Here is a 24,760-nt window from a genome sequence, read left to right on the forward strand (position 1 = left end):
GGTCTGCTTTTACTGTCTTTCCTGTGGAGTGTCAGTTATATGGTCTTGTTTCTTCACATGCTAAGAAGCATCATCTTGTATGTTAGAGAGTATATATAAAAAGACTATTAGTGACTTCCTCACAGGGTTTGTGGGACCCCAAAGGCCAGACTCTCCTTGGTATCTGTGCACTGGAGCCCTCTCTTGGTTCATAGGCACAATCCAGCACAGCTCTCTGGAATGGCCAGGTCTTGGCCCATATATACACCATGCTTCTATGGCCACTGGATTTAGGGGTACTCACTCATGCAGATAAAGATGCACAGCCAAGGAGAAAAGAGCAAGCCCACCACATTGGATGATCACTAATGCAGCGAGGGGTGATCACTTATCCAATGCCATCATTTACAGTGTTACATACTTACAGTCTCCAGCTTCAGGTCAATCCTTAGTACCCTTGGGCCACAGTTTTGTATCTTCCCAGCATGCTTTGTTTTCCCACAAGGATTTTGCTTGCAACTTTTATTTCTCTCTTTAAGCTCTGTGTTTATCCTCATTTTTGTTCACTGTCAGTCTCTAAATTTGAATTTCTCCTCACAGAAAAGAAAAGCTTTCAGATGCTCAGCCTCTTTGTTACCTCTAAACCTGTCTCCTTTGCTTTCCTGTGTGCCATCCAGCTTTGTGTGCTGCTGAAATCTTTTCTCCCATGATGTCTGTGGCAGTGTGCACTCCTGCTTTTCCTTCTCTCTGGGCACGCCCTTTTTCCTTTTGTATTGCTATCAGTCTCACCCAGCTCTGATGTTTCCTCCATTTTACCATCCATATAAAGTTGATCCCAATGCCACACACACACACACACACACACACACACACACACACACTTGAAACCTCTCAGTGACAAGCACAGACAAAGGGAATCTTGAGAGAGAAGTCTGAGTTGCAGAGGAAAAAGGAATCAGTTCAAAAGGGACATGAGAGAGCTTTCTCAGGTGGTAGAAACATTGTCTTGCTCCGAGTAGGTCTGTACATCCTCACTGACCTGTGCACCAAGACTGTGTTTTGCTCTGTATATGCCTCTTCTTTCAGCAGCCCAGGGTTAGAACCCAAACTCTAGCCCAGCCCAGAACCTTATGAATTTGCCCCCAGGTCATGGTTCAGGCATGCTATTGTGAAACTCTGGCTTCCTCTGGGATGTGACTCCTCCCTGCTCACTTAGAACCTAAATTTAGGTCTATCCTAATCCCTAGAGACTGTAGTGTATGCTTACATCCCTCACCACACTAGAGATACTCCCAAGAATAGGAGTCAGTTATTTGCAGTTTCCTTTCTTCCCTTTGCAATGGCTGAGCTCATTTATGGAGCCCCATAAATGCTGGATAGATGGGTGGGTGGACAGGTAGATGGTGGGTGGGTGGGTGGGTAGATGGACCTTCACTTTATATCTGCTTTGAGCTTGACCTTTTTTACTGAGAAGCTTCCCTGCTCTAGCCTGCAGGATGTTTCCTCGGTGAGGGGAAGGTGGTTGTGCAATGGCGGTGTTTGATACTCCTGAGGAGGCCTTTGGCGTCTTACGGCCAGTCTGTGTTCAGCTCACAAAGACCCAGACAGTGGAGAATGTGGAACATCTGCAGACACAGTTACAAGCCATAAGTGACGCTGCCCTTCAGGAACTACAGCAATACATCCTCTTCCCCTTGCGATTTGCCCTGAAGACCCCAGGACCCAAAAGAGAGCGACTAATCCAGAGTGTGGTGGAGTGCCTCACCTTTGTCCTCTCTTCAACATGTGTGAGAGAGCAAGAGCTTCTCCAGGAACTCTTCTCAGAGCTTTCAGCCTGTCTGTATTCTCCCAACTCCCAGAAACCCGCAGCTGTATCAGAGGAGTTGAAATTGGCTGTGATCCAGGGACTTAACACCTTAATGCACTCAGCTTACAGGGACATCATTCTGACTTTTTATGAGCCCTCTATTCTGCCTCGTTTAGGATTTGCTGTGTCTTTACTGTTGGGCTTGGCAGAGCAGGAGAAATCAAAACAGATTAAAATTGCTGCCTTACAGTGTCTACAGGTTCTCCTCCTTCAATGCGATTGTCAGGACCATTCGAGGCCCTTGGATGGACTGGAGCAGCAGCAGCTAGGGGACTTGCTGGCATCTTTCTTACCCGGAATCTCAACTGCACTGACCAGAATCATCACAGGAGACTTTAAACAAGGTCACAGCATTGTCGTGTCTTCCCTAAAGGTTTTTTACAAGACAGTGAGCTTCATCATGGCTGATGAACAGCTCAGAAGGATCCCAAAGGCCCAAGCAAAGCCTGCGGTTGAACACAGAGTGGCTCAACTGATGATTCACAGGGAAGCAGGCTGGGTAAAGAGTACTGGCGACAAGTTGCAGATTCTGATTAAAAAAATAATGGATTGTGTCTCTGTTCACCCGCACTGGAAGGCAAGGCTGGAGCTGGTGGAGTTTGTGGAGGTCCTGCTCATGAAGTGCACTCAGTCCCTGGTTGAATCCACGGGTCCCCTTCTGAAGGTGTTAGTTGGCCTAGTGAATGATGCAAGTCCTGAAGTCCAGGCCCAGTGCAGTACAGTGTTAAGGTGTCTTGCAGATCAGAAAGTGGTGGTGGGCAGCAGAGCCTTGGCTGACATCTTGTCAGAAAGCCTGCATTCACTGGCCACGTCTCTTCCCCGCCTGATGAACACACAAGATGATCAGGGCAAATTCTCTACCCTTTCCTTGTTACTGGGGTATCTAAAACTGTTAGGCCCCAAAGTACATGTGATTCTCAATTCTGTGGCCCATATGCAGCGTCTCTCCAGAGCACTCGTTCAAGTGCTGGAGCTAGAGGTGGCTGACGTCAAGATGGTGGAAGAGCGGCGCTGGAACTCTGATAGCCTGAGTGCTACGTCAGAGGCCTCAGCTGCACGGCCATGGAGCAGAGTCCAGAGGAGGTACTTCCGCTGCTTCACTGATGAGAGGGTCTTCCTGCTCCTGCGGCAGATCTGCCAGCTCCTGGGTTACTATGGAGACCTATATTTGCTTGTGGATCACTTTATGGAACTGTACCAGGCATCTGTCGTTTACCGGAAGCAAGCTGCCATGATCCTCAATGAACTGGTTGTAGGGGCTGCTGGGCTGGATGTAGAAGATATTCATAACAAATGTACAAGCACGGGCCCAGAGGAATTGAGAGAGATTGTAAAGTCTATCCTGGAGGAATACACAAGCCAAGAAAACTGGTACTTGATTACTTGTATTGAAGCTGAGGAGGGGGAGGAGGTGACGATGAAGCAGCAAGGCCTCCAGGCCATCACATCTGGTGCCCACACCTGCCAAGTTGTATCTTTTCCAGCCTTGTCAAAGCCAAGCCCCACTATCTGCTCCATGAACAGTAACATCTGGCAGATATGCATTCAGTTGGAAGGGATTGGCCAGTTTGCTTATGCCTTAGGAAAAGACTTTCGTTTGCTTTTGATGTCAGCTCTCTATCCGGTACTGGAGAAGGCTGGAGACCAAACCTTGCTCATTAGTCAAGTGGCTACTAACACCATGGTAGATATTTGCCATGCTTGTGGCTATAACTCCGTACAGCACCTGATCAATCAAAATTCAGACTATTTGGTAAATGGCATCTCTTTAAATCTGCGTCACCTCGCTCTGCACCCTCATACCCCAAAAGTCTTGGAAGTCATGCTTCGGAACTCAGATGCTAGCCTACTTCCTTTGGTAGCAGATGTGGTTCAAGATGTCTTGGCCACCCTGGACCAGTTTTATGATAAGAGAGCTGCTTCCTTTGTCAGCGTTCTACATGCTCTGCTGGCAGCATTAGGTACATTAAAAGCCCTTTTTGATGCCAGTTGAGATAGGACCGAGGATCCTGGTTTCCCTGTTCTTACTTTTATCCCATGTTCGTGAATGTGCTATGGTGGACATTGGAAAGGTTGTCTCTCCAACCCCACAGGGGATTGTCCGGCTCCATTGTTTATTTTTTATGCTTTAAATATCTCTGCCATCTATTGAGCCCTGCTCTATGTGAGGGATATAAGCCACACAGACCAGGTAGAAACAGCATTTTTTATTTTACAAATAAGAAAAAACCAAGGCTCAATGAAATCCTGCTCAGCCAGGGTCATACTATTAATAAGGGATAAAGTTGGATTTGTGGCAAGTTTATTCTTCCCACGCCAATGCTGGTGCTTCTCAGAGCTGGCAGTATCTGTGCTGGTGGAAGGCAGTTGCTGCTCAGCCACAGAGAGCTGGAGCAGCAGATAGGACCTTTGTTTTCTTTTCCTTGGGTTGGGAGTTGCTTCTGGGAATTGAACTCAGGGCTACATATGCTAAGCAGGTATTCTCCCACTGAGCTCCATCTTCAGTCCTCTAATAGGCTGTCTGATGATGGTAATGCTGTTTCTTTTGCCCAAGCAATAGCCAGTAGCCATGTGTGGCTAAAACTTCTGGGAACTCATTACTTTGGTTTGGGGCTATTTGTTTGTTTTAAGGGTGGGGTCTCATTCTGTAAGCCAGGCTACCCTGGTATTCACTATATATCCTAAACTTGGAACTTGGCAGCATTCTTTCTGCCTCAGCTTCCCAAATGCTGAATTTACAGGTGTAATCCATTATGCCTAGCAGGGGATTAAAATTTTAATTGTTTCAACTTTTATAGCCACATGGACCATACTGGTCAGCAGTAATCTAGAAGCTTAAAAAACCATTTGTTTATATTTTATGTGTGTGAGTGCTCTGCCTGCATGTGTTTGTATGTCTACTCGTGTGCTTGGTGCCTGCAGAAGCCAGAAGAGGGCACTCTATCTCCCAGAACTTGAGTTACAGTTGCTTGTGAGCCGCCATATGGGTACTGGAAATTGGACCTGGGCTCTCTGGGAGAACAGCCAGTGTTCTTAACCTGCTGTGCCATCTCTCCAGCCTTTTGCCCTTTGTTTTATTTTATTTTACTTTTTGAGGCAGGATTTCTCTGTGTGGCTCTGGTTGTTGTGGAACTTGCTCTATACAACAGGCTGGCCTCAGACTCACAGAGATCTGCCTCTCTCTGCCTCCTGAGTACTGGGATTAAAGGCGTGCTCCACTATGCCTATCTTTTTTTTTTTTTTTTTAAGATTTGTTTGTTTGTTTGGGGGGGGGGTCCTGCATGTGCCTGTGCACCACATGCATGCAGTGCTCTCAAAGGCCAGAAGAGAGCATCAGGTCTCCTGGAACAGGACCTACAAGTATCTGTGAACCACCATGTTGGTGCTAGGAATTGAACCTGGGTCCTTTGGGAAAGTAGCCAGTGTTCTTAACCACTGAGCCATTTCACCAGCCCTTCCTTTTAACCTTTTAATTGTACACGTTGACTTGATTGTCTCATCTCTGTTTTGATCCTGTTGAGTGCCTGCTAGGAGTATTAGCCACCATTAGCACGGCACAATTTTGGACCATGAAAAAATGCCACACTTGGTAAGATTATACCTGTAATCCCAGCTGCCAGGAAACTCAATCAGGAGGAGTTTCAAGGCCAGCCTGAGCAACATAGCAAGACCATGTCTAGTCAATAAATAAATCCCTCAACTGAACAGTTAATTATTAAATTAAAAACAATGGACTATATACTGTTGCCTTTACCCAAAGAATGTATCTCCAGTGCTCTTAATAGCCTCTGAGGCAAAGAAAAGGTCCTTGACCTCATTCTGTCAGGCTGAAAGGACAGGATCATGTGAGAAACTTTCTCAGGAGAGGTGACTGGGACAAGGACTGTGCTCTGCTCTGAGGTGATATTTCCAGTGTTCACTTACTCATTCATGAGCATTCACATGCAGCATGAATGCTCTCTTCACTCATAAAGCCTGCTGTACGTCAGGTGCTGCACTAAGTAGTGAGGATACGGCAGTGAACAAGATAAACTCGTGGAGCTTTTCTGCTACTGAGAGAGAAATGATAAACAAGTAATGAAAGCATTAAGCAAGCTCAGGGAGCCACTGATAAGCACTTTGAAGGAAATGAAAACCTCATGCAAGGGAGAAACAGGGATAGGCTACTCTAAGTTGCATGGTGAGGGAGGGCCTCTTTGGGAAGTACCACTAAAGCTGAGACCTGAAGGCAGAGGAGGCTGCCAGGCTGGCCGCGGCACTTCTCCCGAGATTCTGAGAACACTATTGGCAGAGGGGTGTGATGTGAATGCTCCAAGGACAGACACGCAGGGAAGAGGTGTTTGGAGAAAGTGTTGTAGAGAGTGCAGTAGGATTAAATAGGAAATGGGCAATCCTATGGGGCACATAGGCCAGAGAAGAAGTTTGGCTTTACTGCAGTCACTCAGCACCATGACAAAGTAGCTGAAGCTAAAACATCCAAAAGAAGGAAAGGTTTATCTGGCGTGCGGCTTCAGAAGTTTCAATCCAGAGTCAGCTTGTTCTGCGCTTCTTAGGGCTGTGATAATGTAGAAGCGTTTTGGCCAAGGGCCATGATGGAAAAAAGCTATTTGTATCATGGCAATCAAGACACATAGGCAGAGCGAAAAGGGGCTGGTAACAAAGAGACAGCTTTCCTGGGTATACCTACAGTGATTGGTTACTTCTTCCACCCAGCTCCCAGCTCTCACAGTTGCCACTAGCTTCCAATAGCACCACCAGCTAAGGGGCATGGCTTTGGGGGGCATTTCAGATCCTAACCATAACACTGATCTGTGGCTCATAGTCACTGGCAAAGCAGTTGTGAACAAGACCCACCCAAGTCTAGACTGGCTTGGACCTCCTACTAAGACGGCTACCTGCTTAGACATTGCAGGCTGGGACCAGCCTCTGTGGGCTAGATGTCCCATCTCCGCTACACTGGAGAACTTTGCAGCTTGAAATTTAAACATTTTACAAAAAGGCTTAGGAAGCTGCAGAGATAGCTCAGTGCTTGAGTACTTTTAGCTCTTGAAGACAACCCAAGCTCAACTCCCAGCAGTCACAGTAGGTCACAAGCATCTGTAACTCCAGTCCCAGGGTATCTGATGCTCTCCTGACTAACACAGGCACCAGGTACACACATGGTATACAGATACATACATGCAAGCACAACACTCATACACATAAGATAACAAATTTAAAAGCATAGGAAATGTGTCTTTTCAGGAAATAGCTCATTTGGATTTTGAAATTGAATTTTCTTGGATTCCTAATGTCTTTGGTCATCTGAAAGAGGAAAAGTCAAAACAAAAGTCCTATGTAGCACTTTTTAAAATTGAAGTACAAGAGTGGGACTCCATTGCAAAAGGGAAAATAAGGATGGTTAAGAGGGACTAGAACATTGCGGGGAGGGGGCCAGTGAAGCAAAATTTGAAAAAACTTTGAAAGTTTTGAAACAACCCAGATACATAGCTGCATTTTGAAAAGTAATGAAATTACCACTCACTCACCTATCAGAAGCACTTGATGCTGTTTGTCATCACATTGCATAATGAATGGCCTTTGAAGATGGGACTGGAGGTTTGCTTTCAAAGGACTTCCGAAAAGTCGCAGACAAATCAGGTCCATGTTTTAGGCCACAGTTTCTATGCATTGACTAAAAAACAGCAGGTGCCCAGTGAGGACAAATCAGGAAGTGTTCCTACCCCACTCCACACTGGGGGAATGTGCCCCGTATGCACGGGGCTGTGGTGTTCCCACGGCTGCCTCACATCCCGCTGTCATCGTAGCACTGATTTTAACCAGACCCTTCTTGGTTGACATTTCAGTTCTTTCTCGTCCTTTGCCACCACTGCAGAAAACTTTAAAAATTGCTGCATTGTCTTCTGCCTTCTGTGCGTCAGTAGCATAAATTCCTACAAGAAATACTTGTTCAAAGAGTTTTACATTTAAATTTTTGATTGAGAGTATCAAATTGCTCTCCTAAGAGGCTGTACCAATTTAAGCTCCATCAGCAATATAAAAGTGCCAATTTTGCCACACCCTCACCCATACTTTATTACTGAGCTTTTGATCTTTGCTAATCGAATAGGAGAAAAATAGCACCTTATTATAGTTATAATTTGCATTAAGAGTGAGTTTGAGCTTTTCATACCTTTAAAGCCCATTTGTGAGCAAAGACATTTTCCAATCTGACACCAGCTTTGAAAGTAGAAATAATCTGCAGTGTGTAGACTCCCAGCAGTGAAAATGCTGGGGCTGGGCTTTAACTACTTGGGGACCAACACCTTAGAATGTACCCAGGGCCTAATTTGTACCAGGGGATGGGGCACTGAAGAAATGACATTATTTAGCAGGCCTTTACTCCTAGCACTCAGGAAGCAGAGGCAGATAGGTCTCTGCCTTGTCATAAAAAAATTAAAAGGATGCTTAACTCCACGTGTAAGAACATCTAGGGAGTGGCTAGGAAACTCATCTCAAGCATTTGCCTTGTGATAGTCCCAGTTGCTTGAACCTGTCACCTGCCTTCTGCCATTCTTCTGGCTCTGGACAGTTGCTTCTTAATAGAAAGGAGATTAGCAGGTACTAAAAGTGACAAGTCTTGTCTTGCTGTCTACAAAAGGGAGAACACTGGACCAGAGCTATGGCATTAGAGGTGTTACTGCTTTTTTTGTTAAGTATTCAGAACCTTTTTTTTTTTTTTTTTCTTTCAAGACAGGATTTCTGTGTGGCCCTGTCTGTCCTGGAACTTGCTCTGTAGACCAGGCTGTCATTGAACTCACAGAGATCTCCCTGCCTCTGCCTCCCAAGGGCTGATATTAAAGGCGTGCACCACCACTGCCCAACCTGGGTTGGTTTGTTTTGTTTTGTCAGACATTTTTTTAATTAAAGACTTCAAAGGGCCTCAATATCCAAGAGGGGTTGAGATTAGAACTTCTGTAGTTGAATAAGGATTTTGGACCCTGGTTAACACTCCGTATTCACCCTGACCTCCTGCCTCCTGGTTTTTCCATGGGGATCCCTGCAGAGGCACAGTTGGCTTAGGCATTTTCTGTTAGAGACCCATGTGCAAGAGTGCTCATTCTCGCAGCTGCGCAGAGCTCGGCTTATAATAAACTGTGTGTCTTGTCCTCAGAGTCACATTTGTATTTGCCCGTTAAGTCTTCGTGGTACTCAATCTGCATATGTTTCGAGTTCCCACCCTATGCTGTGGGCATATTTGAGTCAAGAGTTCCATGGTGAAGATTCTCGTACCAAACAGTACACAAATACAGCACAAAATACGAAGGGAAGAGTACTATATTGTGCAAGGGATGGGTTTACCGGGAAAGCTCTGATTGTTTCTGAGATGTGAAGCGATTTGGAGTCAGCCAGGTGTAAAGTGGGAAAAAGTGTTCAGGACATTCGAGAGTAGCACGTTTAAGAGTTCTGAGGAAGGAAAATGCCCCACACGAGCGCCTCTGGAATAGGGGAAGTTGTCAGGCAACTCACTCGAGCAGTAGTGTCTGTATAGCATAGGGCTGTACCATCCGTGCCAAAGAGCTCATTCTACTTATGAAGTGCTAGTGCTGTCACTAACGAGCAGGGTCATTGTGATGATGTTTTCTTTCAGCCCACTGGTTCCCAGACTCAGGTTCTACGGGGCAACGCCAGCAGTGCTGTTTAGGAGAGGAGGGAAGGCAAACAGCAGCAGATCTCGAGGCTGGTACCACAGCTGAGGACATCGAGCAGTTTGTGCTGAACTACCTCAAAGAGAAGGATGTGGCAGAGGGCAATGTTTCTGACCTTGACACTGAAGAAGGTAATTGCTATTTATTTTTGTTTCACTGGTTCCATCTTGAAACATTGTGAAAACCACAAAATATCATTCCAGAAAGTGAAAGAAAGGTTGTCCCAAAACTCACCCTGTGCACACAGCTGTGTGTGTGTGTGTCTGTCTGTGTGTCTATCTGTCTATCTGTGTTGATGAGGACTGACCCTAGGACACTCTACCACTGGTCTATACCCTGTGCCCTGCACCAGAGTCTAAATGTACCATGTCCTTCCTGTGTTCAGTTATAAAGGACACTGAGTTTTCATCATCAGTGTTGGAGAGGCAGCTACAGAGAGTCCATCCCCCATGTGAGGCTAGAGTTGCCTCCAGCCTTTCTGTGATAAACTGTAGCAAGAGATGATTCTGGGTGGGTGACCCCTTCCTCCTACATGCATATCTATAAATTCCTGCAAGTGGGGTTTCTCTGTCCAAGATATGAGCATCGTGTAATGCTGACCCGATTGCCTTCCAGACAGTCATACCTGCACCTTCCCAGCAATGACAAAGGTGCAAAAATTACCTATTTCACTTTTTCCTATGTTACCAAGTTAAAAATGACTTATTATTTCAGTTTTTATGTCTTTGATTAATGCAAGTTGAACATACTTCTTTATGCTCCTTCCTAGCATTTTTTTCCCCTTAGATCCATTGTCTATTCATAGGCTTCATCTTTCTTTATTGGTAGAGAAAGATTGCAGTGTTTTTCTTACCTATTTATATGAGAGGGGAAAAAGAGAGTTCAAGCCAGGAGCAGCTCTGGCCTCTTGTTTTATTCACAAACTCAATCTGGAGCTTCAGGTCACGGAAGGATTAATAAATTATTAGAATCGCCTCTGCAAATATAAAATGCCAAGTCATAATGAGCTTGGTGGTCCCAGGACTATCCTAAATCGAACTGAGTCCCAAATTAGTTTGTTAGGTTGGAAGTGAGCAGATTCCTTTTTTCTTTTTCATTTTTCCCATCTGTGCTCTGGTTCCAGTGAGCTGGAGCCAACACATCCAGGAAAACAGGAAAGGATAGCTCGCTGCAGTGAATGCAACAGATTTCCTTCTGAGCAGTGGGAAGCAGCACAGATCCAAACAAGGCTCATGCAGTTGAGCCGGTTGCCATGGACAAAGTGCTCTGGTTGTAACCTGCGAGGCTTTGTCTTCTGTTTCTTTGCTGAGCCAACTCAAACCTTTCTATGAACCATACTCCAACCTCACCTAAACCTACAGCTCTGAAGATTGGGGGTGACTGGACCTTTCATGATGAAGGTTGCCATTTTGCCCAAAATCCAAGCCCCATCAATAAACTTGCTCTTTTGTGATTAAGATCTCTGGTTCTGGGGCTGGTGAAATAATTCAGCCAATAAAGTGCAAGCATGAGGACCAGGGTTTCATATCCTCAATTCATATAACAAGCCTGGCATGGTGGCATGGGCTTGTAAAGACAGGCAAGTCCCAGAGCTCTCTAGCCAGCTGGCCTAGTCTATTTAGTGAGCTCCAGACCAGAAGAGAAATCCTATTTCAAGAAAACAAGGTGGATAACTTCTGGTTTTGTTTTAACATTTTAACTCTTTGTGAATTTCACATCATGTATCTCATTCCCACTCATTGCTCCCTCCCTTGCAACCTCCTCCCCAACAAAGAAAAAAAGATCTCATTGTGGAAGATGTGGTGTATCACAATGTATCCCAGAGTATACCCTTTAATCCACATTTCTTTGCTTGTAAATGTTCATGACAATGACTTGTTGGGTTGGTATGATGCCTCTGGCTTCTGCTACTCTATCAATACTGGAACTAACTAGGGACAGATCCCCTTTCTTCTGTTTTGCTTTTACCACTAGAAGTGGGTAGGAATTGGCCCTAACAGGGTCATGAGAGCAGGAGACAGGGGCCACAGGTGAGCTGGCATTGAGGGTATGAATGTGGGAGAGTTGGCCCCATAACTCGACCACTTGTCTGCTGTGTAGCAGTGTTGGCAAGAGAGCTGGCCGTACGGGTCATGACAAGAGGAGAGCTGGCCCTGCCCCTCACCTGCTGTAGCACCTGGAAGAGTAGGCCTTGCACTTCACCTGGACAGCACAATAGAGCTAGCCAGGCGAGCCAGTCCCATGGGCATAAGCATAGGAGAAACGGCCCTGCTTCTTGTCTACTGAGGGGTGGCACAGACAAGGGAGAGATGCCCTCTTCCCCTTCCTCCTTTCTCATCATCTATGGAAGGTAGGAGAGCTGGTCCCAGGGTCATGAGCATGGGAAAACTGGCCATGTCCCTCACCAGCTGCAATACTGGGGAGAACAGACCCTCACCAGGGCAGCAGACTAGAGCTGGCCCTAGTTTGGGAGGGGCCCTGGCTGCTGGTGAGTGTGTCCCTATGAGCAGAAGAGCCAGCAGGCCGACCAGCTCAGGCTCAGATCCATGCAACAGCTGATCTTAGAGATCTAAAACTACAGGGTCTCCATGACACAGGCAACAACTGGATAACTTTTAAAGAACAAAACCCAAGTTTGACTTCTAGCCTTTACATGCATGTTTACACACACACACACACACACACGTGCACCCACATGGGCATATATAAACATGCAAAGATCTGGTTCTAGTGTCTAGTTGCTGGGATCAGATGGAATGAATCAGTCTTCAAAAAAACAGAAGCTCACATCCCTGAAACAGCACCTCACATCAGGCAAATTTCAAAGAGTAGACCCTCCTCTGAGGAAAAGCAGTCTAGCCCTATCACTCTTGCAGTTATAATTTCATGGGTATTTGGTTTCCTTGAGTTTATGAGATTGTTTTGAAACAGGTTTGACAAGAACATTCTGTTTCACCACATACAGGCACCTTATACATCCAAGTTCTCTTTCTCTGAGAAAGCCAAACAGTCTCAGCTTCCAATGGAGACTAGTACGGCCTCTATTCGAAGGTTCAGGTTTTCCGGCAGAGGAATCTGAACCCAGAAAAAGTTACGGAAGCAGTATCCAGCTCAGTGGGAATGCTTACTCACAGATGTTGATGGGATAGTGGGTCAGGACAGGGCCACTGTAGAGACAGGAAGGTCCTGCAGGATGGGGTTGGCCTGGGTCTCAGGCAGGGAGAAATGACAAGAGTTGTGATGTCCTCCCTCACTCTCTAAGCAGCAAGTGCCTTATCCCTTTGGTGCCAGTGATGTACAGTGGAAGGAAGTACTAACAGTTGTGGAGTCACCTGGCCAAGCCCCACGTGTGTACTGTACCAGGTGCCCTATAATGTCAGCTCTCAAACAAAGATAAGTAAGTGTTTGGTGCTAGCCATCCCCAAAGATCTTGCAAGCTAGTAGAGTTGATAAGCTTTGGCCATCTGTGGTCAAAGGATGAATCAAAGAGAAAGGAAAAAAACAGAGACAAGGCCACCGACCACACTGCCCAGCTGGGGCTTCAAGTCAGAACTATCTCTAAGAAAGGTTTTAAGTCAAGCTGGGTGTGGTGGCACACACCTTTAATCCTAGCACTCAGGGAGGCAGAGGCAGGCAGAGGATCTCTGTGAGTTCAAGGCCAACCTGATCTACAAGCAAGTCCAGACAGCCACATTATCTCATTACCTATCCATTATTCTTCCTCCCATGCAGAAATTCATATCATGGAGTCTGTGCTGTATCTGCAAATGTGGGGAGATGGGGCAGGGAGGATGGGGTACCACTCACTGTGTAGCCTTGGCTGACCTCAGACTCTGATATCCACCTGCCTCCTGAGCTCTTGGGATCTTAGGTGTGTACCACAACACCAGGCAAACTTTTGATTTGGACAGCTTAGCCTCTAAGTATTATTCTGGAGTCTGAAGCTGGCAGTCAAGCTGGGTAGGATACCTTTCTAAAGCATTGTTTCCAATTCTGTCATTTCAGAGGAACAGTCAGCCCCTTCCAAAGTGGATGAGAATGACACCCTTCCAGATGTGGAACCAGCACTGCCAATGCACATCCAGATAGCCAAGGATGTGATGGAGCGATGCATCCACTTGTCAGCAGATAAAAATCTAAAAATCCGCCTGAAGGTCAGTGTGTGGCCCATCATGCAGGTCTGAGAAGTGTTATGGTCAGTGGTGACAAGATAAGCAAGCAGATTCCCTCATCTCCTTGTCCATGAGAAGCAGCAAGAGGAGTTTTCTTGTGGGACATCAGTTTTAACATCTTTCTGTATCACAGCTCGAATGCCAAGAGGAACTGAGTCCCCTACATTGAAAACTGTGGAGCCTGACAGGTCTCCAAGGCAAGAAATACCATGTGCTTTGAAAGGCTATCATTTCTGTGCTGCCTTAATGCAGGATGCAGCTTTTAGTAACTTCTGAGCCTGACCCTTATCTCTGTTTCTGTTTCTGTTTTCATCATAGGAAAAACTCTAGCGTTTTCTGTAATTTGACTTCCTCATATGTCAGCAGTTCCCAGGCAAGCCCCCATCATAAGGACTGAACCACAAAAGTGATTCAGTGAAAGAACAGTGAAGAGGGGGAATCACATACGCACTCCAGAAAAGTTCTGAAGCTAAAGAAAAGCGCCAAAACACCACTTCTCCTCACCCCAAGCAGGAGGACAAACAACTGCCTTAGCTGCCCAGTGGCCTTGTTAAACGGTGTGGGCAAAGGCAGGGAACCCTGACTGCATGTTAGCAGCACTGTTGGGGTCTGTGAAACCGACCTTTTTTAGTCTTCTGAGGCGTCTTCCCATTCCACATTCCACAAGCCTCTGGAGCAGGGCACATGTGACTTGCACAGCTTCAGTTTTGGTGTCTAGTCACTGTTTGGCAGCCTTCTATACACTCTTCATCTTTGTGGCTGCTATATACACACTGCAGTTAACAACAGTATCAGTTGGTGCCACATGCCTTTAGCCCCAGAACTTAGGAAGCAGAGACAGATGGATCTACATGAGTTCGAGGCCAGCCTGGTCTACAAAGCAAGTTCCAGAAGAGTATCAGTTAGGCTAGCAAGATGGCTCAACAGGTCAAGCTACTTGCCATACATTAGACCCAACTCTCAAGACCTCTATATTAATGCTGTGGCACACATACTCTGGTACACAGATGCACACACAATAATAATAAATAAATCTTTTAGAAGCCTTACAATAGACCCACATAGCTGAGTTAACACGATACCTCTGCCCTTTACTAGTCGTGTGACCTTGAGTGAGCCTTCACATCAGCATGAGGAAAATGGGGACAAGGATGTTACCCTCACAAGATTGTTCATACAAAGATATGAAAACCTCAGCCAGGTGTGGTGGCACACGCCTGTAATCCCAGTGCTCGGGGAGGCAGAGGCAGGTGGATCTCTGAGTTCAAGGCCAGCCTGATCTGTAAAACTAGTCCAGGACAGCCAAGGCTTCACAGAAAAACCCTGTCTCGAAAAACAAAAACAATTTTAAAAAGATAAAAGATCCTGATGTATGGCATGTACGCTGATTCATTCCTTCCCTCAACTGAGCCCTTATGCAGGGCACGCAGAAGACAGGTACAGATGTGAGCCCTGACTTCATAGAGCTTTCTATCTGTTTTGGAGTGAGGGCAATAACATATCCAAGCTTGGGAGGTGCTAGTGAGATAATTAACAGGCACTGTGATAGAAAGGGTAATGTATCCATGTCTTCTGGGTCCAACTAGCCAGCCAAGCAGGCCTCTGAGGCAGCAGCATTTCTAAAGGTTGAAGAACTGTATGCAAAGGGACAAAGGCAAGGAGAGCATTGTGGGGAACAGGCAGAGGGGGAAATGGGCATTTTTGAATCCACGAAATAAGATGTAGCTTGTCTAAGACAAATGCAGCCATTGGTGCTGCACCTCTCTCTTGGGTCCTGTTAAGCTTTCTCTTCTACCTGCCAACTGTTTCCTCCAGGGCCATGGCCTCTTCTAGTCTGTGCCTTCGCTGTGGGGTCAGCTGGTTGTAGGAAACTCCTAGTAAGACCCCATTGGCTCACAACTGTCTGTAACTCCAAGATCTATCGCTCTCATATAGACGAACACTCAGACAAACCACCAGTGCACATCAAATAAAAATAAACTATTGAAAGAAAAGAAAAGAAATGAGGGAAGAATAAAGAAAAAATGACCTGGAAAAATGATTCCCTTTAAGGGCTGGGGAGATGGCTCAGAGGTTAAGAGCACTGCTTGCTCTTCCAGAGGTCCTGAGTTCAATTCCCAGCAACCACGTGGTGGCTCACAACCATCTATAACGAGATCTGGTACCCTCTGCTGGTATGCAGGCAGGACACTATATATGTAATAAATAAATAAATAAATAAAATCTTTGAAACAAAGCAAAAGCTGTTCCATTGGCCAGCTTCAGCCTGCCTTTCTGACTTGAGGGCTTCCATCTTCTGTGTTCTCTGGGGCCCCCATCCTTGCAAAGCCTGTGTAGTCTCCTATATCAAGTGCCTACAGTTGATGCTGGTTGTTCGTGTTCAGTAGTAGACTAAAAGTCAGTATACATCCAGGCTAGCCTAAACTGGCTTGCCCTCGGCTTCCTGCCTGCTTTTCCTGATAGCAGCAGCAAGACTCAACACCACCAGCTTCCCAGCCTGCTCCTCCTTGCTTCCTGTCTCCTTCAGTGGCACTGCTACTCATTTCCTACACCTGACTAAGCAGCTCAGTTGTCACAAAGTTCTGCTGAAGTCAGACAGGGTTCAAATCCTTTCCAGAACAGATTCAAATCCTTTCATGGTTCTGCCAGCATCATATGACTGCACGTCTTTGCTGTGGTCTAAGTGCCTCATCACTTCTTCCTAGCTCCCTTCAAATGCCTTCTTTACTCAGCAGCTAGGATGACCTTCAGAAAACATGGCTATGTCATGTCATTTCCCTGCTAAGACACTTGGAAATGCCCCAGTACACTTAGCAATGAGAGAGTCTTAACGTGCCCTTTTATTGTCCAGCCCTGTCTCATTCTTCTTGTGTCTACTCTCATTCCTTAAGCAGGGCAAACTCTGGGTCTTTTTTAGTTTGGTTTGGGGTTTTTTGGTGCTAGGAATGGAACCCAGGGCACTGCACATGCTCAATAAGCACCTTGCCATTAAGGTCCATCCTAGCCCCAGGGTCTTCTTTGTTGCGATTAGCTGTAGGAACTCTCCCTGTGTGCTGAGTGCCTGCTTAACCATTTGTGTCTCCTTTTAGAAGCCAAGTCTGTGCTTTAGAGGTGTCTCTTCATTTCTTTGCCTTGCACCCTTTCAGTCTTTCTTGGTACGGCTCTGCCTCATGGATAGAATGGAATACCTTTTCTGTATTGAATGTTATCCAAAGTCTTTCCCAGCTAATTCTAAACTCCAAAACGGTGAGGAAGCATGTGTATTGTGTCCTTGTGTACTGTGTTCTCTAATACCTAGCCTGGACCGAGGTCAACAAGAGTGGCCAAAAGTATGAGAAATTAGGTTCATGTTATTTCGGAACCAAAAAGTCTATCTAGTTTCAATTACCATCTTAATGCATTTCTCAGGCTCACTCTGTTGAACTGTGACTTGGTCCCAGGCATCTGGCTTCTAGCTCTGTTGCCTGTTGAAATCCTGTCTTTTCTTTCAGGTCTTGGATGTACTGGGTTTGTGTGTGGTGGTTCTACAGACCCACAAGAACCAGCTCCTTCCCCTGGCTCATCGGGCCTGGCCTTCACTCGTGCACCGACTCACAAGTGATGACCCCCTAGCAGTGCTCAGAGCCTTCAAGGTACCAGCACCCCATCTGGCACAGGATACAGATCCCAAGCACAGAGTTCGCTCCGTCCGCTCCATCACTTGTCTTTCTCTGACCTCTGGGCACAGACCTTAAAGAAAATACAGAAGAGAAAAAGAAAAAAGAAAAGCACAGAAGAGACTAAGTGACACTGTCTTTAGAGTTTAAAGCTTAGTGATCTTGTAAAGCAAAGGCCACCAGTATTTACTGAGCATCTCTTGTGTGCCAGGCAGCAATCTTGGCACTGCCCACATGGAAACTTATAGTAACCTGCAAGGCGCTAACTACCTTAATTTTTGGCCAAGAAGGAAACAAGTTCAGAGATGATAACATACCTTGGGACTGTACTTCTAGTAAGGGCTAGAACCCAAGTCAGGCTCATGCTCGGGTGAACAGTTTGAGAATCAGGGTGGTAGGGCCCACTTCTGCCTAGCCCAAGCCCACAGTCAGCCATTTCCAGGAGGGTCTTAGGTACAGTTTTCTCAAGGATAAAATAGAACTTTGGTGAAGGCCTTTGAAAAAGCTACAGCTCTGTAGAGATGTCACTCTCCCTGGTTAGGTTGTCTTATATTAGCACATGAATTCTCACTTATTTATTTATATCCTCCCTTGTTCTAAAAAGCACTTAACATCATCCTACAGAGATACGTTTACCATGCAAAACAGCATAAATTAGAAGTGGATGAGCAAGATGAGACAGAGGGAGGATATGTGGAGGGGCAGCAGATGGCAGCTGGGAACATAGTCAGTATGCCCAGCAGAAGTAGTCTGCTTTCTGTAAGATTCTCCAACAGATACTAAGCCAGAATACCAGCTTATATTCAAATGACATACTTGTTAACATTAATTCCAAAGCAAAACACATGAAAGGGTGTGTGTGTGTGTGTGTGTGTGTGTGTGTGTAGAGGAAGGAAGAGAGAGCCTGAGGGAGGCAGAGAGGGAAGGAGGGAGGTATTACTAAATCTTATTCAGATGTACTGTTTCCCTTTATGAAAATTAATAGGTTATTTGAAATGACAGCCAGTGCAGAAAAATGAAAACGTACAAAGATGTGTACACTGCAAGCGAGGCTGCTTTTCCACATGCAGACATGTTTGTAGTGCTTTACCTGAGGTCATGTGATACAACTAAGGACCCAGAGATGAGGACCTTACTCTGCAGGCTGGACTGGCTGAGTGCCCATTATGCCTTGTTTGCTGATTCTTAAAGAAATTCCTGTCCTGTTCATTCAGTCTTGTGCAGCGGGGCAAAACATTTCAATATGTTCTGCTACAGAAAGTTTAAACCACACATGCAAAGAGACTGCCTGTTGTAAAAGATTGAAAGGGGGTGATGTACATGAGAGATTATGCAGTCGAATACAGAGATGGCTCCAGCCACAAGGACCAGCCTTGGCTTAGCCAGGCATCCTCCTGATGCCTGCACATGGCAGCTGCTGAGCCTTGAGTTCATGTTTGCTCAGCTAGTGAGAGTTAAAAGCCCCAGCCTTCTCCAGGGATGTTAGGAAGATTTCCAGAGATGATCTATGTGACCTGCTTTAAGGACTCCTCTCTCACTCTTTGTCTCGCTCTCTCTCTTGCTCTCTTATTCAAAAAAGGAAAGGAAATCAAGGTATTAATCACATTATTCATCCAAACCAAGCTCCCTCTGAATTACTCTCCATGTAATCTGTATTTATGAATAGAAGCATCCATGCCTTGGAAGGAGAGACCTCTGAATTCATAACTGTCAGAATCACAAACCATGGGCAAGGAATTAACAGCAGTAATTCTGTTTTTTCCCTAAGAAGAGACCTAGATAGAATTGAATTACCAAGCATGTTTCAGCCCTCTTGCTGCTTTAGCAGTGTGCAGTCACCAAGGTGGGGACTGTTTCTGCAGGTTTTACAGACGCTTGGAAGCCGATGTGGTGATTTTCTACGAAGCCGGTTCTGCAAAGATGTCCTGCCAAAATTGGCCAGCTCCTTAATCACCCAGGCCCCCATCAGTGCCAGGGCTGGGCCAGTTTATTCTCACACACTGGCCTTCAAGCTGCAACTGGCTGTCTTGCAGGGTCTGGGTCCCCTCTGTGAGAGTCTTGACTTAGGTAGGTACCACATGGGTCTCTTGGCCAGAGAGCCTGCACTCTGCCCCTGCTTTGCATCCTGTGCCTAATGGTATTTGTGTCCCTTACTTCCCTTCTTGAACACCTTCTCTGGTCTACCCTGGCCCCCTATCTGTCCTTTCACTTTAGGGTATTCCTGGTTGCTGGACAGAGTAACCTTGCATGGCTAATCTTAAGTCCCTAGACAATGGTTGGTTATCGCTTGTCCCAAATGCAGTTTAAAGGCCTGAGGCTTGTTTTGTTTTTTTCACCCTGCAGGTGAGGGTGACCTGAATAAAGTGGCTGATGCCTGCTTGATTTACCTCAGCACCAAACAGCCCATGAAATTACAAGAGGCTGCCAAGAGGTACGTCTGCTTCATCACCCGCATCTCTTTACGTTTGTTTTAAATTATAGATGATTTGCTAATGGCAGGCAGAGTTGAGGCAATCTCTGCTCTCTTTCCTCTCTCCTTGCCAAGTTAAGATGATTTCTTTAGCTGTGCCAACTCCAAAGATGGTATTTTGACTACATGCTTTCTCTTTGCACGAGACCTTTTTCTGTGCTGCAATGTCAGCAGCAGTTCTAGAGGGGCACAAAGCAGAAAGGCTGGTGCTGGAGGGCTTCCACACTTCTTCTGTTCCTTGTGATTAGTGACCCAGCACCTTTCTTTGTCTCTGCTCCCTCCATAGCAAAGCCAAAGGAAAGCAGTAGGTGTGACTAACTCCACAGTCTCACATGGTAGAAGATAGTGTGCAAAACTAGGTGCAATGCAGGCAGATGTGTGCCTCTTTCTAGAGCCCATGCTGCTTCTGGCAGAAGCTGACCCAAAGAACAACTTGATAAACCTTTTGACTCCAAAATTACATGAATCTAGTTTCCCAGAATTTTGGCCATTCCTGTTAGAGAACAGCTATGCCTTTAACACAAGCTGTTTCGGTTCCTCAAGGACTGAGTGATTATTCTCATAAGCTGAAACTGAGCACAGCAGCATCCTTAACCTGAGACCAAAGTGCACCCTGGCCTCCTTTGCCCAGCACTCCTGCCTGCTGGGAACAGCCTGTGCTCTGCAGCCACCTGCCCCTGGACACCTGCTGCCAGCTCTGCCTGGCCTGCCAACTTCATGTGGCCAGAGCCCCTCCTTCCGGTATCTGGCATTAGCCCTGATCATCCATGCTGGGGTGGGAGACAAGCCACTACTCATTCCACTCAAGGAGCTGGGAAGGCTTCTCTGACTGTAGAATGAGGAGAGCAGCTTGCTCCCTTATAAACCTTGCACTCCCTACCAGTGAAAGGAATATCTTTTGGAATTGATTTATTGTCTTTGCAATTCTTTGCTCTTGATTTCCTTGGTAGCTTTGTTTCCTTCTGTCCCTTTCCTGTCAGATCACTTAGACCCAGAATCAGTCATGGTTTCTGGAGCATGGAGGTGCATCCCAAGGAGCTCCTTATCCTCGGGCACTCCTGAGGTAAAAGTGGTCCTCCCTGGGCCAAAGCTGTAGCTGGTTGTGATGTGACTCAAGGTGCAACCCAAGGACATGATGACTTTATCTTGGAATAAATTCTTTTGAGTTATAAAAATCTGATTTTCCTACATCCACTGCATTCCATCCTTCAAGTTTAGAGCCACCAAATAAGCTAATAGTTATAATACATTTATCTTTTCATTTCTAATTCCTTTTGCCACTAAAAGCAATTAAACCCGGATTTGGACTTTGCTGAATCTTAAGTTGGTGTTCAAGGTGGCTGGAGGAGACTCCAGCCTGACCACTTGGCTCCCTTTGTTTGCTCCAGCACCTTCTCTTCCACCAGGGGTTAAGTCAGATGGCCTGTCTCTCCCTGCCTTGTGGGCGGGACAGGAAGTACAGTCTGGTTGCTTCACTCACACTTCATCTGCAAACTTATTTTTAAGGGGCTGGGGGTGGGAATCAGTGTTGTCCTTGATCAGGAGCTGATTTGGCATCTTGATTCAGACATTAATGAGCTCTCTAAATGGGAAGCGTTGCCCAAGACAGCAGGTAGGCCTGGTGTCCTGAGTCACCCATCATGTGGAGTGAGCACCCTGGTGGGGCTGATGATCCTCAAGTCGTCATGGTCATCCTGAGGAGAGAGTGAGATGGAAGCCTCAGGCCCAGCTGGTTTGTCCTTACTTCTCTTTCCTTAACTCCTATTCCCCTTAATAAGAGAATGACTATCTTCCCGCTTGGAAAGCTTGCTGTTCCTCTTCCGCTCCAAATACCAGTAGAGTCAGGGCACCGTACCCCATGACCTGAGCCATCACAAAAGCCTCCGTTTCAGCTACTGCCTCCACCTCTGCCACTCAGTATTCACCACATAGTTGTCAGAGTAACACAATACACTCTTCTGGGGGAAGGGAAAGCTGTTGTGTTTAGGGAGCTTGTAGCAGGTTTTATGAACCTCAGTGTAGACTCGAGAAGTAACAGGGTCCACAGATGGCCCAGCTCCCTTCAGAACAGGTGAGCTCCCTACCCTGCTCTTCTGTCTGCCAGAGAGCTAGTAAGGGAAGCTTTGAGGGCCAAGGACTGCTCTGAGCCCCCTACCTTGTACAACATGCCCTCCAAGTAGGTGCTTTTGTGGGCCTCAGAGCCATTGTGATATGGAAAACAGACAAGAGTTTTCCATATGGTGAATATTCCTTTCATCCACATCACAGCTGGGCTTTCTTTCCTCCTGTTTGCTTTTCCTGGTTCCAAAGAATGACCAAGCCTCTGTTTGCTTTTTTAATTTGTCATATTAAATATAGCCTTCGTGGCAGGCTTTTACATCTAGGTTGTAAACTCTGGAAATGGAAATTGATCAGGGGATGGTTGATATAACCGAGGCTGTAAATGCTAAGAGTGGAGATGCCATTTCAGTTTAATGCTTTTATCTGGCAAATGTGCCTTGTAAGGAGGGGCATAAATCTTAAAACTTGGGGGACGGGTGGGGGTAGGAGATAGCCTTGCTGCTTATTACCACCAGATGTCACTGTTAACTGGGGATGGGGGAGGGGTTCTTCAGATCCCATGTAATTAAGTAACTTCAATGGATGATAGACAAGTAAATCATATTTAGGGTGTGGGAAGAGTGGCCAGGGAACCTAGGGCAGTAACGAGAGCAGTGTCAGTAAGAGTAAACCCTGGATCAGTCTGGCCCCACCCCAAGGCAGAGGCAAACTTAACTGATCTAAATTCCCAGGCAGTCCAGAAGCCTCCAGGATACCCCCAAGCATGCAGTTCTGTGCCCTTCTGACCACTGGGGCTTTGCAATTTCATACTGAAAAGATTCTAGAGGAGAGCAACCCTCCTCCCACTGCCCTGTCCCAGTTTCAGTTTTCCCTTGAGTATGTGCACTCGGTGGGCCAGCTACTAGCCTCTAAGGCTCTCTTTCCTGCAGTGAGGTCTGATATCACTCTGGACCAACAGCAAATAAAACTAGGCAATATCCACTGGTGAAAACATGAAGCCTGTGTCCAATAATTTTCATGGTTGAACAAAGCTCCCAGGCTGCTTGGTCTGACTCTGCCCACATCTGCCAACCCCAGGCCCTAGCTAGGGATGCAGGTAGCCACCATGCAAGTGCTGGTGCTGTTATTGCTTGGGGGGGAGGGGCAGCACAGTGCTCATTCTCCTTCCTTCACCTGGCCTCTGTGTGAGAGCAAGTAGCACCAGTTGGACAAACCTGGGTTTAGATCCTACATCCTGTAACATGTGGCTGCATAGGATCTATTCCTTTCCATTTCCTCCCACTCTGAGGGGAATGATGGTAATGCCCTCCTCACAGGGTCTTTGTACAGATGAGTTATTTTTATGTGGGCAGAAAGTCAAACTCTGAAAATTGTGTGGTGAACCCCTATATTCTAAGTACTGTTCTGAGTGCTGAAAACAGGAGAGAAGACAGGAGGTCTCTGCCCTCGTGATGCATGTGCTTTAAAACATGTTTCTATATGTATGTACACATGTAGGAAATGCATGTGTCACAGGTATACATCTGGATGCATCTACTTGTCACTGAAATCTGAACAGGGCTTTCTTCTCAAAAGGGTCTTTTTCATGTTAATTGGGGCACCTCTCCCCACCTCCATTTGTCAGGGAACTCAGGACCAGGTTTGAAGGTTCATTATCAACCGACTTCCCTGCTATCTCTCTAGCAGTAGGATTTCAGCCCATCAAAGAACTAGCTGGTGCCTTCCAACCCTGGACAACACAGACTAGCACAGGCTCCTTCATTTCATCCCCACCAGAGCCCGACTCCTCTTTACACCACACACAGGCCTGTCTGTTTGAACAGATCAGGAGCCACAGAGGTGATCCACTAGTTTGGCTAGCTCAGAATGAATAGCTGGTCCCCTGAAAGGGGTGGGCAGCTCATTTAAGGCCTGATTACAAAGCTGTTTTCTTCCCTCCCCGCAACTGCACCCAGCATGGAAATGAAGACACTCCTCATATTTTTCCTTTTGACATTTGATTAATAGTTGACAAATCCAGACCCAAGTAGTTAGCTTTCCTATTATCCATCTTTTGACAGGCACTGCTGCTTTTCTTTTCAAGGCCATTGTTCTAAAAATACACTCAGATCTGAAGCTGTTCACTGTGCACATAGAGGCATGATTTCATGGTGTCAGAGATAAGAGACATCTGCCATGCAGATTACAAACAAAGCAGGTTACTGGGTTTCTGATATGAAAGCACAGATATCTTTACTACTGAAACCATGTGTTGCCAGTCCTGTAGTGTGTCATGGGATTGCTAACCTGCTAGTTTGCCCAGTGTGTGTGTGTGTGTGTGTGTGTGTGTGTGTGTGTGTGTGTGTATGTGTGTGGTATGCTTGCTTGTACAGGTGCACACAGAGGCCAAGTGCCAAGATCACAGGCATTTGTCATCATGCCACGGCAGAAATAACATTTCTAGAGCTACTTATGGTGCCCATGGGTAGGAGCAGCTGGCCTAGTACCAAAGCATGGGTCACAGAAAAATAATTTGAGTAGGCGAAGGCAAGACATGTAGATTGTCACAAAAAGTGTCATATTTCCCATAGGGGCAGGAAACACTGCACATGGCCTGAATATGCCAGCCAGTGCTGAGACCAGCTTTGAAGCCAGTGGCCAGCAGCACTGTCATGGGACCCTCATAGCCTGGGGGCAGAGAGGTAGAAGAGCCAACCAGATGGAAAGAGCTGCACTTAAAACCCACCCAGCAGGACTTAGACCCTTCTACGTTCTGGCTTTCTTTTGAATCATCTCTAATAGATTGGGCCTCTTCTGTGTCTTGTCCTTTTAATATGCATGAAGCAATGTAAGCATTCTACTGCATTTGTGCTACTCTGTCTTGTGGT

General features: G+C 46.2%; 1 protein-coding gene across 8 annotated transcripts in view; it reads left to right on the forward strand.

Moving 5' to 3' along the window:
* The window catches only part of Tti1 (TELO2 interacting protein 1), a 46,207-nt gene that overhangs the window by 15,276 nt on the left and 6,171 nt on the right, over positions 1 to 24,760 (forward strand). For all 8 annotated transcript variants that reach the window (XM_021663963.2, XM_060382920.1, XM_060382918.1 and 5 more), the window contains 6 exons: positions 1,468 to 3,807; positions 9,477 to 9,665; positions 13,540 to 13,688; positions 17,198 to 17,338; positions 19,225 to 19,429; positions 19,706 to 19,793. In XM_021663963.2, coding sequence (XP_021519638.1) covers positions 1,509 to 3,807; positions 9,477 to 9,665; positions 13,540 to 13,688; positions 17,198 to 17,338; positions 19,225 to 19,429; positions 19,706 to 19,793 — 3,071 coding nt within the window. In that variant the 5' untranslated portion in view covers positions 1,468 to 1,508. The remainder of the gene's footprint in view (positions 1 to 1,467; positions 3,808 to 9,476; positions 9,666 to 13,539; positions 13,689 to 17,197; positions 17,339 to 19,224; positions 19,430 to 19,705; positions 19,794 to 24,760) is intronic.

Source organism: Meriones unguiculatus, chromosome 4 (assembly GCF_030254825.1).
Source record: "Meriones unguiculatus strain TT.TT164.6M chromosome 4, Bangor_MerUng_6.1, whole genome shotgun sequence".
Lineage (NCBI taxonomy): Eukaryota > Metazoa > Chordata > Mammalia > Rodentia > Muridae > Meriones > Meriones unguiculatus.